Source organism: Carassius gibelio, chromosome A10, assembly GCF_023724105.1.
Source record: "Carassius gibelio isolate Cgi1373 ecotype wild population from Czech Republic chromosome A10, carGib1.2-hapl.c, whole genome shotgun sequence".
In the NCBI taxonomy this organism is placed as follows: Eukaryota; Metazoa; Chordata; class Actinopteri; order Cypriniformes; family Cyprinidae; genus Carassius; species Carassius gibelio.
The window spans coordinates 18,928,829-18,943,226 of NC_068380.1; the positions used below are offsets into that span (position 1 = coordinate 18,928,829).

Genomic DNA, 14,398 nt, shown 5'->3' on the forward strand with positions numbered 1-14,398 from the left:
ATGAGTGGATTCTTTGTGTGAATTGTTGTATTTGTATATTATAAATCAGTCACAAGGAATTCTTTAAATTTTCAGATTTGTTTTTATGTAACAAACAATGGCTTTATGGATTTACAGAATTGTAAGAAATGATCTGCATTAGCATGCACTAGAATACTAGTGCCAGCAAATATAGCAGTCTGATGCCCAGGTGTGCTATATCAATCTTTGGCTTGATATGATTCATGTCATCACTACACAGATGTGACACACATCTTTCTCAATCTCCCTTCTCAGTGTGCTTTTGTAATGAAAGCCTTTTCAAATTATCTATTCGTCTTCATCCATGTGTCAGAAATGTTGTCGCCCCAGAGTGCCTGGTATGAGAGGTTAAAACGAATATCCAAATGCCCTTGGATAACTGCATGATCCAAATTCGCACAGGTGCATTTTCATTTCAAATGTCCCCTTTCCCTAAATTGCAGTTTTTGCCAATGCATTTTCCCAGATCGTGGCCATACTGACTTATATTCGAGAAATCTGTGACGCACACATTTGATGAAATTTTATGAAAGACACAAATTTATGTTAATTTCATGACAATATGATACCTTAGTGACACATTGAACAAAAGAAGCAGTCCATAAGCTGCAAAACGATGTTGAACCCATTTCAGAGAATTCATACTCAACTAAAGGTGCTTTAAATGAATATTCAGTGGAAACTGAATGGGTCATTAAACCAATTAATTATTGAAAGTGCTTACCATAGCATAGATAGTGATTTCTTAGTTACAATCTTGTTAATACAGTATTTACCTGTAACTGAAGAATATTCAGGGTGCTCTGTTGTGTACTGCATATTTTGACAAATTGAGTAACTTATATAAGTTACTTATGAGCTTTATAAGCTTATGAAAAAGCTGTATTAAATTATAATGTTTTTGTATTAAATTAACTACTGTATTACAATTGTAGTGTGCTTCAAATTTAAAAAGCATAAATAAATAAATAAGGCTTCATAAGTGTACTTAGAATACATACTTTCACGACTATTGCTTATCACACTTAAGAACATTTTTAAAAAGTAAACTTTGTAATAATGTCAAATTAAACGTTTTTATATTTAAAGTAGTACACTTATTTTAATGTGTTGATTAAAGGGGGGGGGGGTGAAATGCTATTTCATGCATACTGAGTTTTTTACACTGTTAAAGAGTTGGATTCCCATGCTAAACATGGACAAAGTTTCAAAAATTAAGTACATTTGAAGGAGTATATCTGTTCCAAAAATACTCCTTCCGGTTTGTCAAAAGTTTCGGAAAGTTTTCTCCGAGTATGGCTCTGTGTGACGTTAGATGGAGTGGAATTTCCTTATATGGGTCCTAAGGGCACTTCTGCCGGAAGAGAGCGCACTCCCGTATAGCAGAGCACTGAGAGCACAGACATTCACTGATCAGAGCGAGAGCGTCGCCAAATGTCACAAAAGGAGTGTGTTTTGGTTGCCAGGTCAAGACAACCCTGCACAGATTACCAAAAGAAAAACAGCATTAAGGGACCAGTGGATGGAGTTTATTTTTACAGAGCATCAACGGAGTTGTGCAAGTGTTTGTGTTCCCTGCATTTCGAAGATGCTTGTTTTACAAACAAGGCCCAGTTTGACGCCGGATTTGCACATCGTATATTTCTTAAGGATAATGCAGTCCCAACGAAAAAGGGTCACGGTCGTGTGTTGGAACCGCATGCGGTGAGTAAAACTGCTTCAAATATCTCTGTGTTGTTAACTTAGCTATCAGCGCGTAAGCACATCAAGTAAACAACATGCGATGTTGTCTTCAAACTGCACTTTCCACATGTACAGCTTAAAAAAAATAAAAATAAAATAAAAAGACGACAAAGTGGAACTTAGTCATTTTTTCAAAACCGCTAAGCAAATATATACAGTTTCAGTACATACCACATAGAGACGTCGTTGCTGATGCTGCTCTTGTAAAATTTCAACCTCTGGATCTGATTCTGGATCATAAATATACGCTGAATCTGACTGTTAGCCATGGTTTGTTTTGGTTGGTTTTGTCCTCACGGTAATGTCACAGCTTCCAAACGCTCTCAACGCAAAAGCCTACTGGCACTCGTGATTCTTTAGCTCCGCCCACACGTGAAGCCTCCAGCCGGTCGCGTTTTTCCGGGAAAAATTGGTACAGACTATCTTTCTCTTATATATATATATATATATAATAAAACTAAAGACTTTTTGGAGTTATGAAGGATGCAGTACTACTCTATAGGTACTCAAGATTAACAGGATATTGAGTGAAAACTAGCATTTCACCCCCCCCCCCCCCTTTAACATACTGAAGCTAGCATATGTAAAATACTTATTATAATTTTACCTGTAGTGTGTTTTTTCAGTATTACATTGAAAGTAAATATATTTTAAATGTAATGAATTGCGGTTTCATCTTTACAAATGTGTACTTACAGATGCATTTAAAAAATATCACACACAAGTTTCAGTAGAAATTACAACAACGTATATTTAAGTTCACCATAAATGTTTGTAAGTACATTCAGGAGTAATACTTTAACCATTTTGCAAAAGACAATAGAAGTAATTATAAAATTACATATTCAATTAATTACATCCTAAAGTGGCTCAAAAAAGCACAGCAAAGAGCATCTAATTACATTTAATATTGATTTAAACTATAATACATTTAATTGCTATTAACATGCAGTTAAGTTATTGAAACATTATATTCAGTTCACACTTATGTATATTTTTATAAAGTATATAATTCAAAATAAAGATATACTATTTTTAAAAGCATATACAGTGTACTGTTATTATTTTTCACAGGGTGTACAGTCCATTCAAACAAATACTGTGACAGAGCCATATGAAATAAAGGCCATGTGTCTGATGTATTTAGTACATTGTATTTAGTACAAGTAGTTGTGACATTTCCAAAATGACTTTAAATTTATTCAATTATAAACCATTTACTAACAGAATAACACTTCATCATAATTTGTTCACCTTCTAACAGTAAAGCTGCGGTGCATGCAAAATTTCGTCTGACACTGCAGCGGTTGCGATATTCCTTTCAACATCATTTCAATTCAACACATAACAAATGATCATAAACCCAAAATGTAAAAAATCATTCAGTCCACTACACTTTCCTGCAGCACTGCAGTTTTAAATTCAGGTTCTTTTAATTCAGCAATGAGGTCATGCCGTGACGTATCGATCTTCTGTTGGTCACAAGAAATGCAAAACTTGTTCACATGAGCTTGCATTTCACTCTCTTTCATTCGCATGTGTATGGAAGTCAATTAAATCAAAAGTGCAGTGTGACCACACCTTAAGTTATACTAAATATAGATAATAGCTTTTTCAGTGTGTGAACTGCGAGACTCACACTGTTAGCACACACTGAATGACTCTCGACAGTCCAGACTTCAGTTCTTTACTGTCCACGCAGCTCACAATCGTTCACATTCAGAGAGCATCAGGCAGAGGTAATATGAGGCCTCGGGAGGGTCTCTGTGGTCATTGACTGTGCGTTTGAAGAACGCTGAAGGGCCACTCTGGCCCTCAGGGTGCATTCTCAGGTCTTGCTTTGTTAACTGCCATGTTACAAGCCTCCTGACTGCATAGATTATAGCTTTCAGATTGTTTTTCCAATCTCTCTGCCACCTGATGTATTGATATTAAGCATCTCTATGGACAGCAAAACATTCAGCCATATTTTGATAGATGTGGTGGTTGTGGTGTTTGAATGGTCCCACAATGTGCTTCATGGGTTACCATGCTATTATGTTAAAGTACACATGCATAACGTTCCCTAACATGATTATATAAGTATATATGTATAAGTATTCAGTACGGTGTTCAGTGGAATTTTACTGGCAGAATGTTTATTGTTGTGTAAATGTTAACCTGTATTTGGGATGGGGCCCTCTTCTTCAGTGGTTCCCTACCCTGGTCCTGCAGTATCCTCAACAGTAGGTCTTTAGGATGTCACTTTTATCTGTCACATCCATTTTAAGATCAAAAATCTGAACTTGTAGTTTACACAGAGAATTTTACAAAGCATTGTTTTTAAAAACTTTGCACTTAGAAACCCATTTTCAAACATTTTTGTGCTCCCAAAATGATATTGTTGTCAATGAAAGGCCAAGACATAAAAAGTTTTCTGTTCTTGGCTGAAAATGGTGTCTTGTAAATTCCCCCTTGCAGGGCCTGAGTGGGTCTTTGCGAGGCCCTAGTGCAGGTTGTTTCCATGTTCCCAAATTTTGTAAATAGCACAAATAAACAAATAGAACACTTGCAGATGTTAAAGGTTTCACAGAATGCAAAAATCACTTTTATAAGGTGTTTGAACACAGTTGTGTGGCTACAGTGTGTGAAAACATCCAGCCTATAATGGTAAAAGTCCACCTACTCATTGTTTTATTATCCCAATAATTCATAAACAGTCTCCCCACACTAGCAGTACTAGGTTTCTCACTATTCAATTCAGTTCAGTTCAATTCAAATTTATTTGTATAGCACTTTTTACAAATAAAAATCATTGCCAAGCAACTTTACAGAAAATTCATGATTCTATAGTATTTAGTAGTAGTTTATCAGTGGTGATTCAGTTTATGTACATATGGCAGAAATGTACGGAAAATAAATTAAACACTATTAACAGCAATTATTATTGTTTCAGGGTTGGCATCATCTGAGGTCCTCTGAGTGGTTGGCATCATCTCTTCTCGGGTGTTCTGGATCCATACTTGAGCTTGTGTAAATCCTAGTTACAAAACAGAGAAACAAATAGAGACATAATTAGTGTAGCTGCTATTCCAACCAAGTATAGAAGTATTTAACCCAAGCTAAATAATAATAATGTGCATTTGATCAGATATAACTGCAGTACAAGATTATGAGATGCATTGTTTGAATGCTTGGCCAAAGAGATGTGTTTTTAATCCAGATTTAAACAGAGAGAGTGTGTCTGAACTCCGAACATTATCAGGAAGGCTATTCCAGAGTTTGGGAGCCAAATGTGAAAAAGCTCTACCTCTTTTAGTGGACTTTGCTATCCTAGGTACTACCAAAAGTCCAGCGTTTTTTGACCTTAGGGAGCATGGTGGATTGTAGCGTGGTAGAACACTAGTTAGGTATGCAGGAGCTAAACCATTTAGGGCCTTATAGATAAGTAATAATAGTTTGTAACTGATATGGAACTTAATAGGTAGCCAGTGCAGAGATTGTTAAATTGGGGTAATATGAATATATTTGCTTGACCTGGTAAGGACTCTAGCAACTGCATTTTGAACTACCTGTAGCTTGTTTATTGAAGATGCAGGGCAACCACTTAGCAGTGCATTACAATAGTCCAGTCTAGAGGTCATGAATGCATAAATTAGCTTTTCTGCATCAGAAAAAAAGGTAAAAAGTTTCATTGCTTGGCAAATTTTAGAAGATGGAAAAATGCTGTTTTTGTAATATGGCAAATATGATCTTCAAAAGATAAGTTGCTGTATAATATAACACCCAGATATTTGACTGTAGATGAAGTAACAGTACTTCCGACTAGTTGCAAATTTAATCTATGAGACTGTGTGTACTGTTTTTTGGTCCAATAAACTATATCTCTGTATTATCCAAATTGAATAGGAGAAAATTATTTGTCATCCAATCTTTAAAAATTTTAACACTCTGTATCTCTTAGATAATTTAGAAGTTTTATCTGGTCTGGATGAGATATATAGTAGAGTATCGTTAGCACAACAGTGGAAACTAATCCCGCATTTTCTAAGAATATTACCAAGGGGCAACATGTATATTGAAAATAGCAGAGGACCTAGAGCAGATCCTTGTGGCACTCCATATTTCACTGGTGATAAATGAGATGACTCCCCATTTAAATAAACAAAGTTGTAGAAATCGGACAAGTAGGATCTAAAGCATCTTAGAGCCTGCCCTTGAATACATGTATAGTTTTGGAATTGATCTGTGAGTATATGATGACCTATGGTGTTGAATGTGGCACTAAGATCAAGTAAAACTAGCAATGAGATGCAGTCTTGGTCTGATGCAAGAAGCAAGTCATTTGTAATTTTAACAAGTGCAGTTTCTGTGCTATGATGGGGCCTTAAACCAATGACTAAAATTCTTCAAACAGATCTTTTTTTTTAGTTTTTATTTATTTTATTTTTTTTTGCAGGAAGGAGCACAATTTTCCAGACACAACATTTTCTAAAATTTTAGACATAAATGGAATTCTGTTATTTGGAATGGGTCTGTAATTTACCAGTTCACTAGGATCTAGCTTTGGTTTCCTTAATAAGAGGCTTAATAGTCGCCAGCTTGAATGGTTTTTGGATGTGACCTACAGATAACGACGATTTAATAATATTGAGAAGCGGTTCTTCTGCTACAGGTAATAACTATTTCAGTAATTTAGTGGATACAGGATCTAATAAACATGTTATTGGTTTAGATGCAGTGATAAGTTTATTTAGCTCTTCCTGCCCTATAGCTGTAAAGCACTGAAGTTTATACTGCAGGTGCAATGATTGAATTTGAAGTATAAGATGCTGTAGAATCTACATTTGTTATTGTATTTCTGATGTTATCTATTTTATCAGTGAATAAAAATATCAAAGTCATACGAATTAATATAGGTGGCTCCATAGACTGCTAAAGACACTGTGGAAATGCCCCATCCCCCCCCCCCCCCCCCAAAAAAAAAAAAAAAAAAAAACTAACTAAAAAGTCCTATACATTTGTGCTAACATTTTAGACCGGACTGCCTCACAAAGGAGGCTTAGTTCAGCGCTGGAGTTGTGCAAAGATTGGTTCTGAAAGAGGGATCGATACCAGTACTTTGTGCAGAAATGTAAAGACTAAACACAAAGTAAGCATCATGAAACAATTTTTTTTTTTTTTTTCAGAAGAGCCTCTTGGCTCTCTGAAAGGCTAATTTAGCTACTACTTCAAATAAGCTACTATTGTCTCTGGCTGTTTTCACTAATGCTGCCTTCATGTGCTACCAGAATGCTCGTAAATAGGAATGTGGTAGTTAAAAATTGCATTTGGAAGCGATATGAAGTCAGTTACATGGTCACCATCAGTTACACTTTAACCTTGGTATGCCCCAAGAATGAGTTCTTGAAGCTCTAGCCAGGGCTGCCAGGTTTTCATAGCAAAACCTGCCTAGCGGCTACTCAAAACTAGCCCAATCACATTTTGAGGGGGATCCCCTGGTAAAAATTGTATTCCGGTGGGGGAAAATACTTTTTTTTTTGTGGGGTTCACCTGGTCAAATTTGCATTTTAGGGGCTAAATACCACGTTATTGGGGTCGCTTAAACCCTATGGGAAAACCATGGTCTTGGCAATACTGATGCTCCACACTCTGAAAAGAGAGGCGAGAGCAGTAACTCATTTTCATTTAAAGGGGACAAACACATTTAACAATGTGTTTTGGCTCATACCCTAAAAGTTGCAATTTCAACAAGCTATAAGTATGAGTATTTTTAGATAAAACTTCACATACACATTCTGGGGATATCAGAGAACAATTTGTATCAATGCATTCTATGGGACCTCTAAGCTTTCGTGACAATGCACAGCAGTGGCTTGTAAACTGTCCTGGGGTGCATGTCCCAAAAGCATAGTTGCAAGTTCTGTCATTAACAATAGAGTTTAATAGAACTAACAACTAAAGTTAGCTAACGATGCTTTCTGGAAACGTACCCCTGAGCATTTTTCATGATGGTCTCAGGCAGTCAGTTGAAATCACAGGCCCCTCCCCCCTAGCTGTGGGCTCCATTAATAGTCACTACCTTTCTTCCGACTAACAACGGATCTGCCCTCTTGGAGTCTTTACTAATGAGCTGATACATCGATTCAGTTGAGTAAGATTAAGAAAACATACTAAATATTGGAGTTAATCAAGGTCCAGGGTTGTGAACCACTGCTCTTCTACACAGAGATTCAGTGAGGTTCTATCACAACTACTTTTGTCAGAGCAATAGCCTTGTGAAAAGTGCTCCAAAATATAATTTGCAGCGCTTTGACCAATGAGTGTTTGACTCCTTACTCCTGACAAAGTTTCCTGTCTTTGCTTGACTGTCCTCTCATAAAAACCTCCAAACATGAATGAAAAATTGACTCTTTTTGATCTGTTTTATTTTTTTTCTCCTTGTATTTCAGTGGGAAGAAATCGGAGAGGTGGACGAGAACTATGCACCCATCCACACGTACCAGGTGTGTAAGGTAATGGAGCAAAATCAGAACAATTGGTTGCAAACAAACTTAATATTAAACCAAGGTGCCCAGCGAGTGTTCGTGGAGCTCAAGTTCACTCTACGGGACTGCAACAGTCTCCCTGGAGGTCTGGGCACATGCAAGGAGACATTCAACGTCTACTATTATGAAACCAATGATGAGGAGAGGGGAAATATTCGGGAAAGCCAATACATGAAGATTGACACCATCGCGGCCGACGAGAGTTTCACAGAGCTCGATCTCGGAGACAGAGTCATGAAGCTGAACACAGAAGTTCGGGATTTGGGTCCGCTGACCATGAAAGGCTTCTATCTGGCCTTTCAAGACCTGGGTGCGTGTATTGCACTCGTGTCCGTCCGTGTCTTCTACAAAAAGTGTCCTTTTGTGGTCAGGAATTTGGCCCTCTTCCCAGATACTATAACTGGGGGAGAATCCTCCCAGCTTCTGGAGGTGCCAGGGACCTGTGTCAACAACTCGGAAGCTGATGAACTTCCCAGAATGCATTGCAGCACGGAGGGGGAGTGGCTGGTGCCCATTGGGAGGTGCATGTGCCAGGCGGGCCATGAGGAAGTTAATGGCTCCTGTCAAGGTTGGTGACCATCTTCATTATTATGCAAATGCATAATTTAAATGCGTATTTAGGATGGATACTGGTTAGAATGATATACATAACTCAAAGCTACCAGGCGGTGTTAATCATGGAGGAAATGGTAGAAGTGGATTGGTAGCGTAACAGCTTATAGAAAGTGTAAGAATGACAGGCAGATGATTCAATGAGTTGAGTTGAATGAATTGAACAATACAGTGGACTAGGGGTGACCCCAGATAGTCGACGATCCGATGCTTCGATTCGAGGAACCTGATTCGACTACCAATCTAACAGTCGAATATTCGAGGGGTGTTATTGATTATGCCATTTTGACTATGGGGAAGCTCAAATGTCTGATTTCACATAAAACTACTGGTTTTCTCCCAATAAGTTAATATGAAGCCTATTATTATAAAGCTGTAAGAATCTGAAAAGAAAGTAGCTTAAAATTTATATTTTAAAGTGCGTGAATAAATCCAACCACCCCTATAGATTTATGTTTCACGTTCCATAATCCGTGACACTGACAGAGGAGCATTTTAGCGGCAGGGATTTAAAACTTTACCAAGACTCAAACTGACACAGGCAGAGGCTGGATTTTTTCGAACAAGTAGGGTACAAGTGATTTCAGAAAATTTCAGCCGTTGTATATATATCAGGGATATGTTATTTACCTGATATAAGATGCATTTGGTTTTGACTCAAGGGCTTCAATGTAGCGCTATGGTGATATCTCTTCAGTGCACAGCGCGTGCAGATCAAACTACAATGCAGAATATTAATAACTATGACCGAGACTGTTATATACATACTATTATAATGAGAAGACCTTTATACTAAAATCATATGAATTTTTAGAGTTTAGCTGCTGTTTTTCTGCACATTGTTTTGTGAAGAACGCGTCCACAAAAGGAGTTCGCATTCAGAGCCCCGCAGATATGTTCATGTGCATTGGGGCCCTTTTTGGTAAATAGCCTTTAAGTCTTAATATTAACGTTATGTTGTATAAATATCGAAGCGTATTCTATATGAAATCAAATGCATCACTCTAACATTACTGGTCATCTTCAGCGTGCGCAGCTCAAAACAGAAATGCAGAACATTAACTGCTAACTTTTTAGGCTAACGTAATAATGAGAGCACTATTGTTAAATAAAATAACATAGTTAATTGTTATGGTTTCACCGACGTTAAGTGTTAGCTATCTGTTCATCAAAACATAAAACATTATTTACCCCGTTTATATCTGCAAGGTGTCCGTTACAAATTTTCAGTAATTTTGTTAAATGTCTGACTTGACTCTTGTTAATGTATTTTGCCCCGTACCCAAACATATGATTCGACTATCAGTCGAATATCGGTGATATTCGAAAATTCTGATTCGACTGTATATATATATATATATATATATATATATAATATGTATGTCTGTGTGTGTATATGTAAATATTAATGGCATTCTTTTTGTAAATGAAAAATTGATAATAGCTAGTAAAATATACAAATGCTGAATTTACAACAAATAAGTGTCTACTCAAAAATGAAACCGCCAATCAAATGAACTGAGGGTAGGATGTCCAATTTTTTATTTTATTTTATTCTCTGTCTCTTTAGTAGAACGAATGTCCCTTTGAACGATTCGCTTTTGAAATGCACATGGCTAGCAGATTGTTCCACTTCAGAAAACTGAAATTTTACAGGAATTGTTTCACAGAGCAGTTAAAATCATCTAACTGTAATTTATTTATCGTTCAGTTTGATTTTGGCTTAATCAGCTTTGGTCTGATCTTTATAAAAATATGAAATTATGATCCTCTGGTAAACCTAACACATGCCTTCCAAAGACTTGAAATATAATGTGCTATGCAAAAATTGTATTTGATACAATAATTTAACTCTATTTTTCTTTAGCTTGACATAAGAATTGTAAATTATTATTGGAAAAGAGCAACATAAAGATTCTTCTTATTTTTCTTTTCTTTTTAAATCCTACTGGATAAAGTACATTTTGGAACGACATATAGTTACACATTTTATTTTTTTGAGTTTATCTTTTAATCATTACCCTACCAGTTTTAAATGAGGTGCCATTTTCTCTTTCATCTTTTTGAGTTTGTCTTAGTTTTGATGACTTTACCCAACCCCCATCCACACCACTGGAGCCCAAATGATATAATGATGGTTTGGATAGAGGAGACAGGAAGAGATTGAGGGGTCCACGGTCCATTGCTGGAGGAGGGCAGTGTGTCCTGTGAATGAAACAGTGCCTTCATCCTCATCCTCCTCTCATCAGATTGCTTCCTTTGTCTGCTGCCTGAGTTGGCGCTTTGCGATAAGAATTATTTTGAGTGCATTGTGAGATTTCTGTAAGAATTAATTTCCAGTGTCCTGTGCAATGGAAGTTTTACAGGGAGTTGGTTTGTGCAGTTGGCCAGGATTTCAAACAGACCAGGTGACAAAGGGTCAAATGCTTTCAGGGCTTTTGTTTGGTGGACGAGCTGCAGCTGAGTTGGCAAAATGGTACTATGAGTAGTCGGAGCCATGGGTGTACAATGCTGTTCCTATTAAGATGTTTCATGTAGGCAATTATAAAATTAATATAAACATAACAGCCACCTGAGATAAAGAGGAAAGGGGCAGCCTGGCTGCTCTTTGGGGAGACACGCTGAACACATTCAGTTTGTCACACAAACAAGGACATTTTATCAGAGCAGAATAGAAATAATGCAGAGGTGGTTGGCTTAGATGAGAGTTTATACCTCTTGCAATTAGAATTGAATAAATCGTATGAGTTAATCTATGACAACTTGTGCAATTACCCAGCAGGAAAGGCCTTAAGGCCCGTTCACACCAATAACACAAACTGTACTGATAACTATATTAGCCTTTACACCAACAGACAATCTGAAAATGCTCTGAACGTTGTAGTGTCTGCTCCTCTCTTAAATTGTGGTCACATTAGTCAAATTTGGAGGGGAAAAAAGGTTGATCATCTGTGGTCGAAATTCAGATCGCGTTCAAACATGTGAAGGGAAATTTTTGAGCAGTAAACCAGATAATATGGATTCCAAGACTGCATTTCACCTGCAAAAATATTCACCAAATGGTGTTGAACGTGACTGCACCTTTAAATTTAGAAAAGTTTTAAAACTTTGTGGTTGTATTTATTATTCTTGGCGTGAATATGCTTTTAGACAATTACATTTCAATTAATGAACTTTAATTTGTGCTTATAGCTGTGACTAGTGTAGAGTCAAGCGTCCTTTTGTCTTCATCAATGTAGAACACATTTTGTCTCACGTAGCTAGACTTTTGACTTGTGGCATGAAGTCTGATCGGCACTGTGTCAAATTCCGGCCAATAACCACCCACTTGGACAAGACATCTTGACTGACATGTAAAGTGACAAATTAAAAAATATGTATATTTATAAATTAATATTAAAGAGATTGAACCAAATCAATAGACCAGCATGGGGAAATGAATTCATACGATGCAGCAATGGTTACATAAAACATACTTATAAAAGTTGTGAATTTAGTCAATAGAGGGAATGTTTCTCCTGTTATGGTCAAAAGTTCCATCATTACTAAACATTTCAAAGACTTTGGATTTCCTAAATCCACAGTTCCAATGAATATTCAGAACTACAGCTCTCAACCGGTTAGAAGCAGTTTCTTTTTTAAATGACTTTAATAGATCATGCACTTGAGCCAAATCAGCAAATTAATGTAGTGCCTTTTTTGGGGTCACTTCATCTAACAGGGATATCGTTGACTTGATTGCAAATAAATGCACATACACTATTTAAACTGAACAGAGATGACATCACTGAATTCAATGATGAACTGCCTTTAACTATCATTTTGCATTATTGACACACTGTTTTCCAAATGAATGTTGTTCAGTTGCTTTGACGCAATGTATTTTGTTTAAAGCGCTATATAAATAAAGGTGACTTGACTTGAAGGGACTTAGGGGCTTCTCATCATTCTTATTCACATATCATTTCCCTCTGATTTAAAGTTAAATTATGGGTAGGGCTAGTTTTAGGGGTAGAGATAGGGTTAGGACTATGATTTTGGACAGGAATGTTGTTCTAGGATCAATAAAACATGTTGATCCAGGAACGTCTTAGGCTGTGTGTCCACCAAAGCTTGTTTAGCCAGCTGAAAATGCCAAACTCTGATCACTTGAGAACTCTTCTGATGGACAGCATTTTTAATTTTATTTTTAATTTAAGATGCTTTGGCTGCTACCATACGGGATATCTGCAGAAAGGTAACTAGTATCTGATTTTGCATATAGTTTATATATGAATATAAAAATGTTAACACAATATGAAATACTTGCTCTGGCCCTTGGTTTCTATGATTTTGTTCCATTGTTGTGCTTCTTGTTGTCATCTGTTGCGGTCGTACAAGAAGGAAGTGGTGGTTGGTAGGAAAGGGCGTATCAGTCCTGAAGTATCAATATATTGGTATCTATTGATATTTTGATATAACAATATGGAATTATCAATACTTAGATAAAAAAAAAAAAAAAAAATAGGTGTTTTTTTTAACCTGTGATTTTTTGTTTATTTAACAAAACATTTAATGTGTGCAATATGCATTGAACTGGACAAATAACCTGTATTAGCGAACAATTGTGTAGGTTTATAACTATTTTCCTGCTCATCTGAACACACTCAAATGATGCAAGACAGAACCAATCAAAGCAAAAATAAATTATTATTATTTTTTATTATCATTTATTTGTTTCTTTTTGGTCAACAAGCAAATTTTCATTTGCTAAACACTCCTGCAGTGTGTGTTTCATTCATCCTTGAAGCCTGAGTGCGCTCTCGCGCAGAAAGTCATTTCAGGAAACTCCTAATATGGGCAACAGCGTCCAGCTATCGCTATATGAAAACTTTTGGAAAACATGAAGACATTAATATACGATTGCGACAATAGATGTTTTTTCATGTCATCTCCAGCAGGTGATAAATACAGTATATCAACAAAACAGTGCTAACTGACATAGATTTATTACAGTACCTATAGAAACTATTCTGCCTTATTATGTGATAAATACGTTTTTGGAGAATATTTAAAACATCGTTATTATTCGTTATTGTCAAGCAGTTATAGATTTCTAAGCAAATTAAAATCTAGAAATCAGAGAATTAAAGTTGCCTATAGTATACACTACCAGTCAAGTCTCTTCTGTTCACCAAGCCTGCATTTATTTGATCCAAAGTACAGCAAAACAGTAAACAGGGGTGTTTTTTACTAGACTATTTAAAATAACTGTTTTTTATTTGAATATATCTCAAGATGTGAGATTTTAAAGCTTGCTAAATAAAAGTATTCATTTATATAATTTATTTTGCAAAAAAATATATATATTTTTTTGAATGATATACCGTATAATGTTGCAAAGGATTTTTATTTCACATAAATGCTGATCTTTGGATCCTTCTATTCATCAAATAATGCTGAATTTGTTTACTCATATTTTAAATATAGATAATCAGCAAATCAGCCTATTAAAA

General features: G+C 36.2%; 1 protein-coding gene across 2 annotated transcripts in view; it reads left to right on the plus strand.

Moving 5' to 3' along the window:
- The window catches only part of LOC128021461 (ephrin type-A receptor 5), a 109,966-nt gene that overhangs the window by 19,861 nt on the left and 75,707 nt on the right, over positions 1-14,398 (plus strand). For both annotated transcript variants that reach the window (XM_052608695.1, XM_052608696.1), the window contains exon 3: positions 8,196-8,859. In XM_052608695.1, the coding sequence (XP_052464655.1) occupies positions 8,196-8,859 (664 nt within the window). The remainder of the gene's footprint in view (positions 1-8,195; positions 8,860-14,398) is intronic.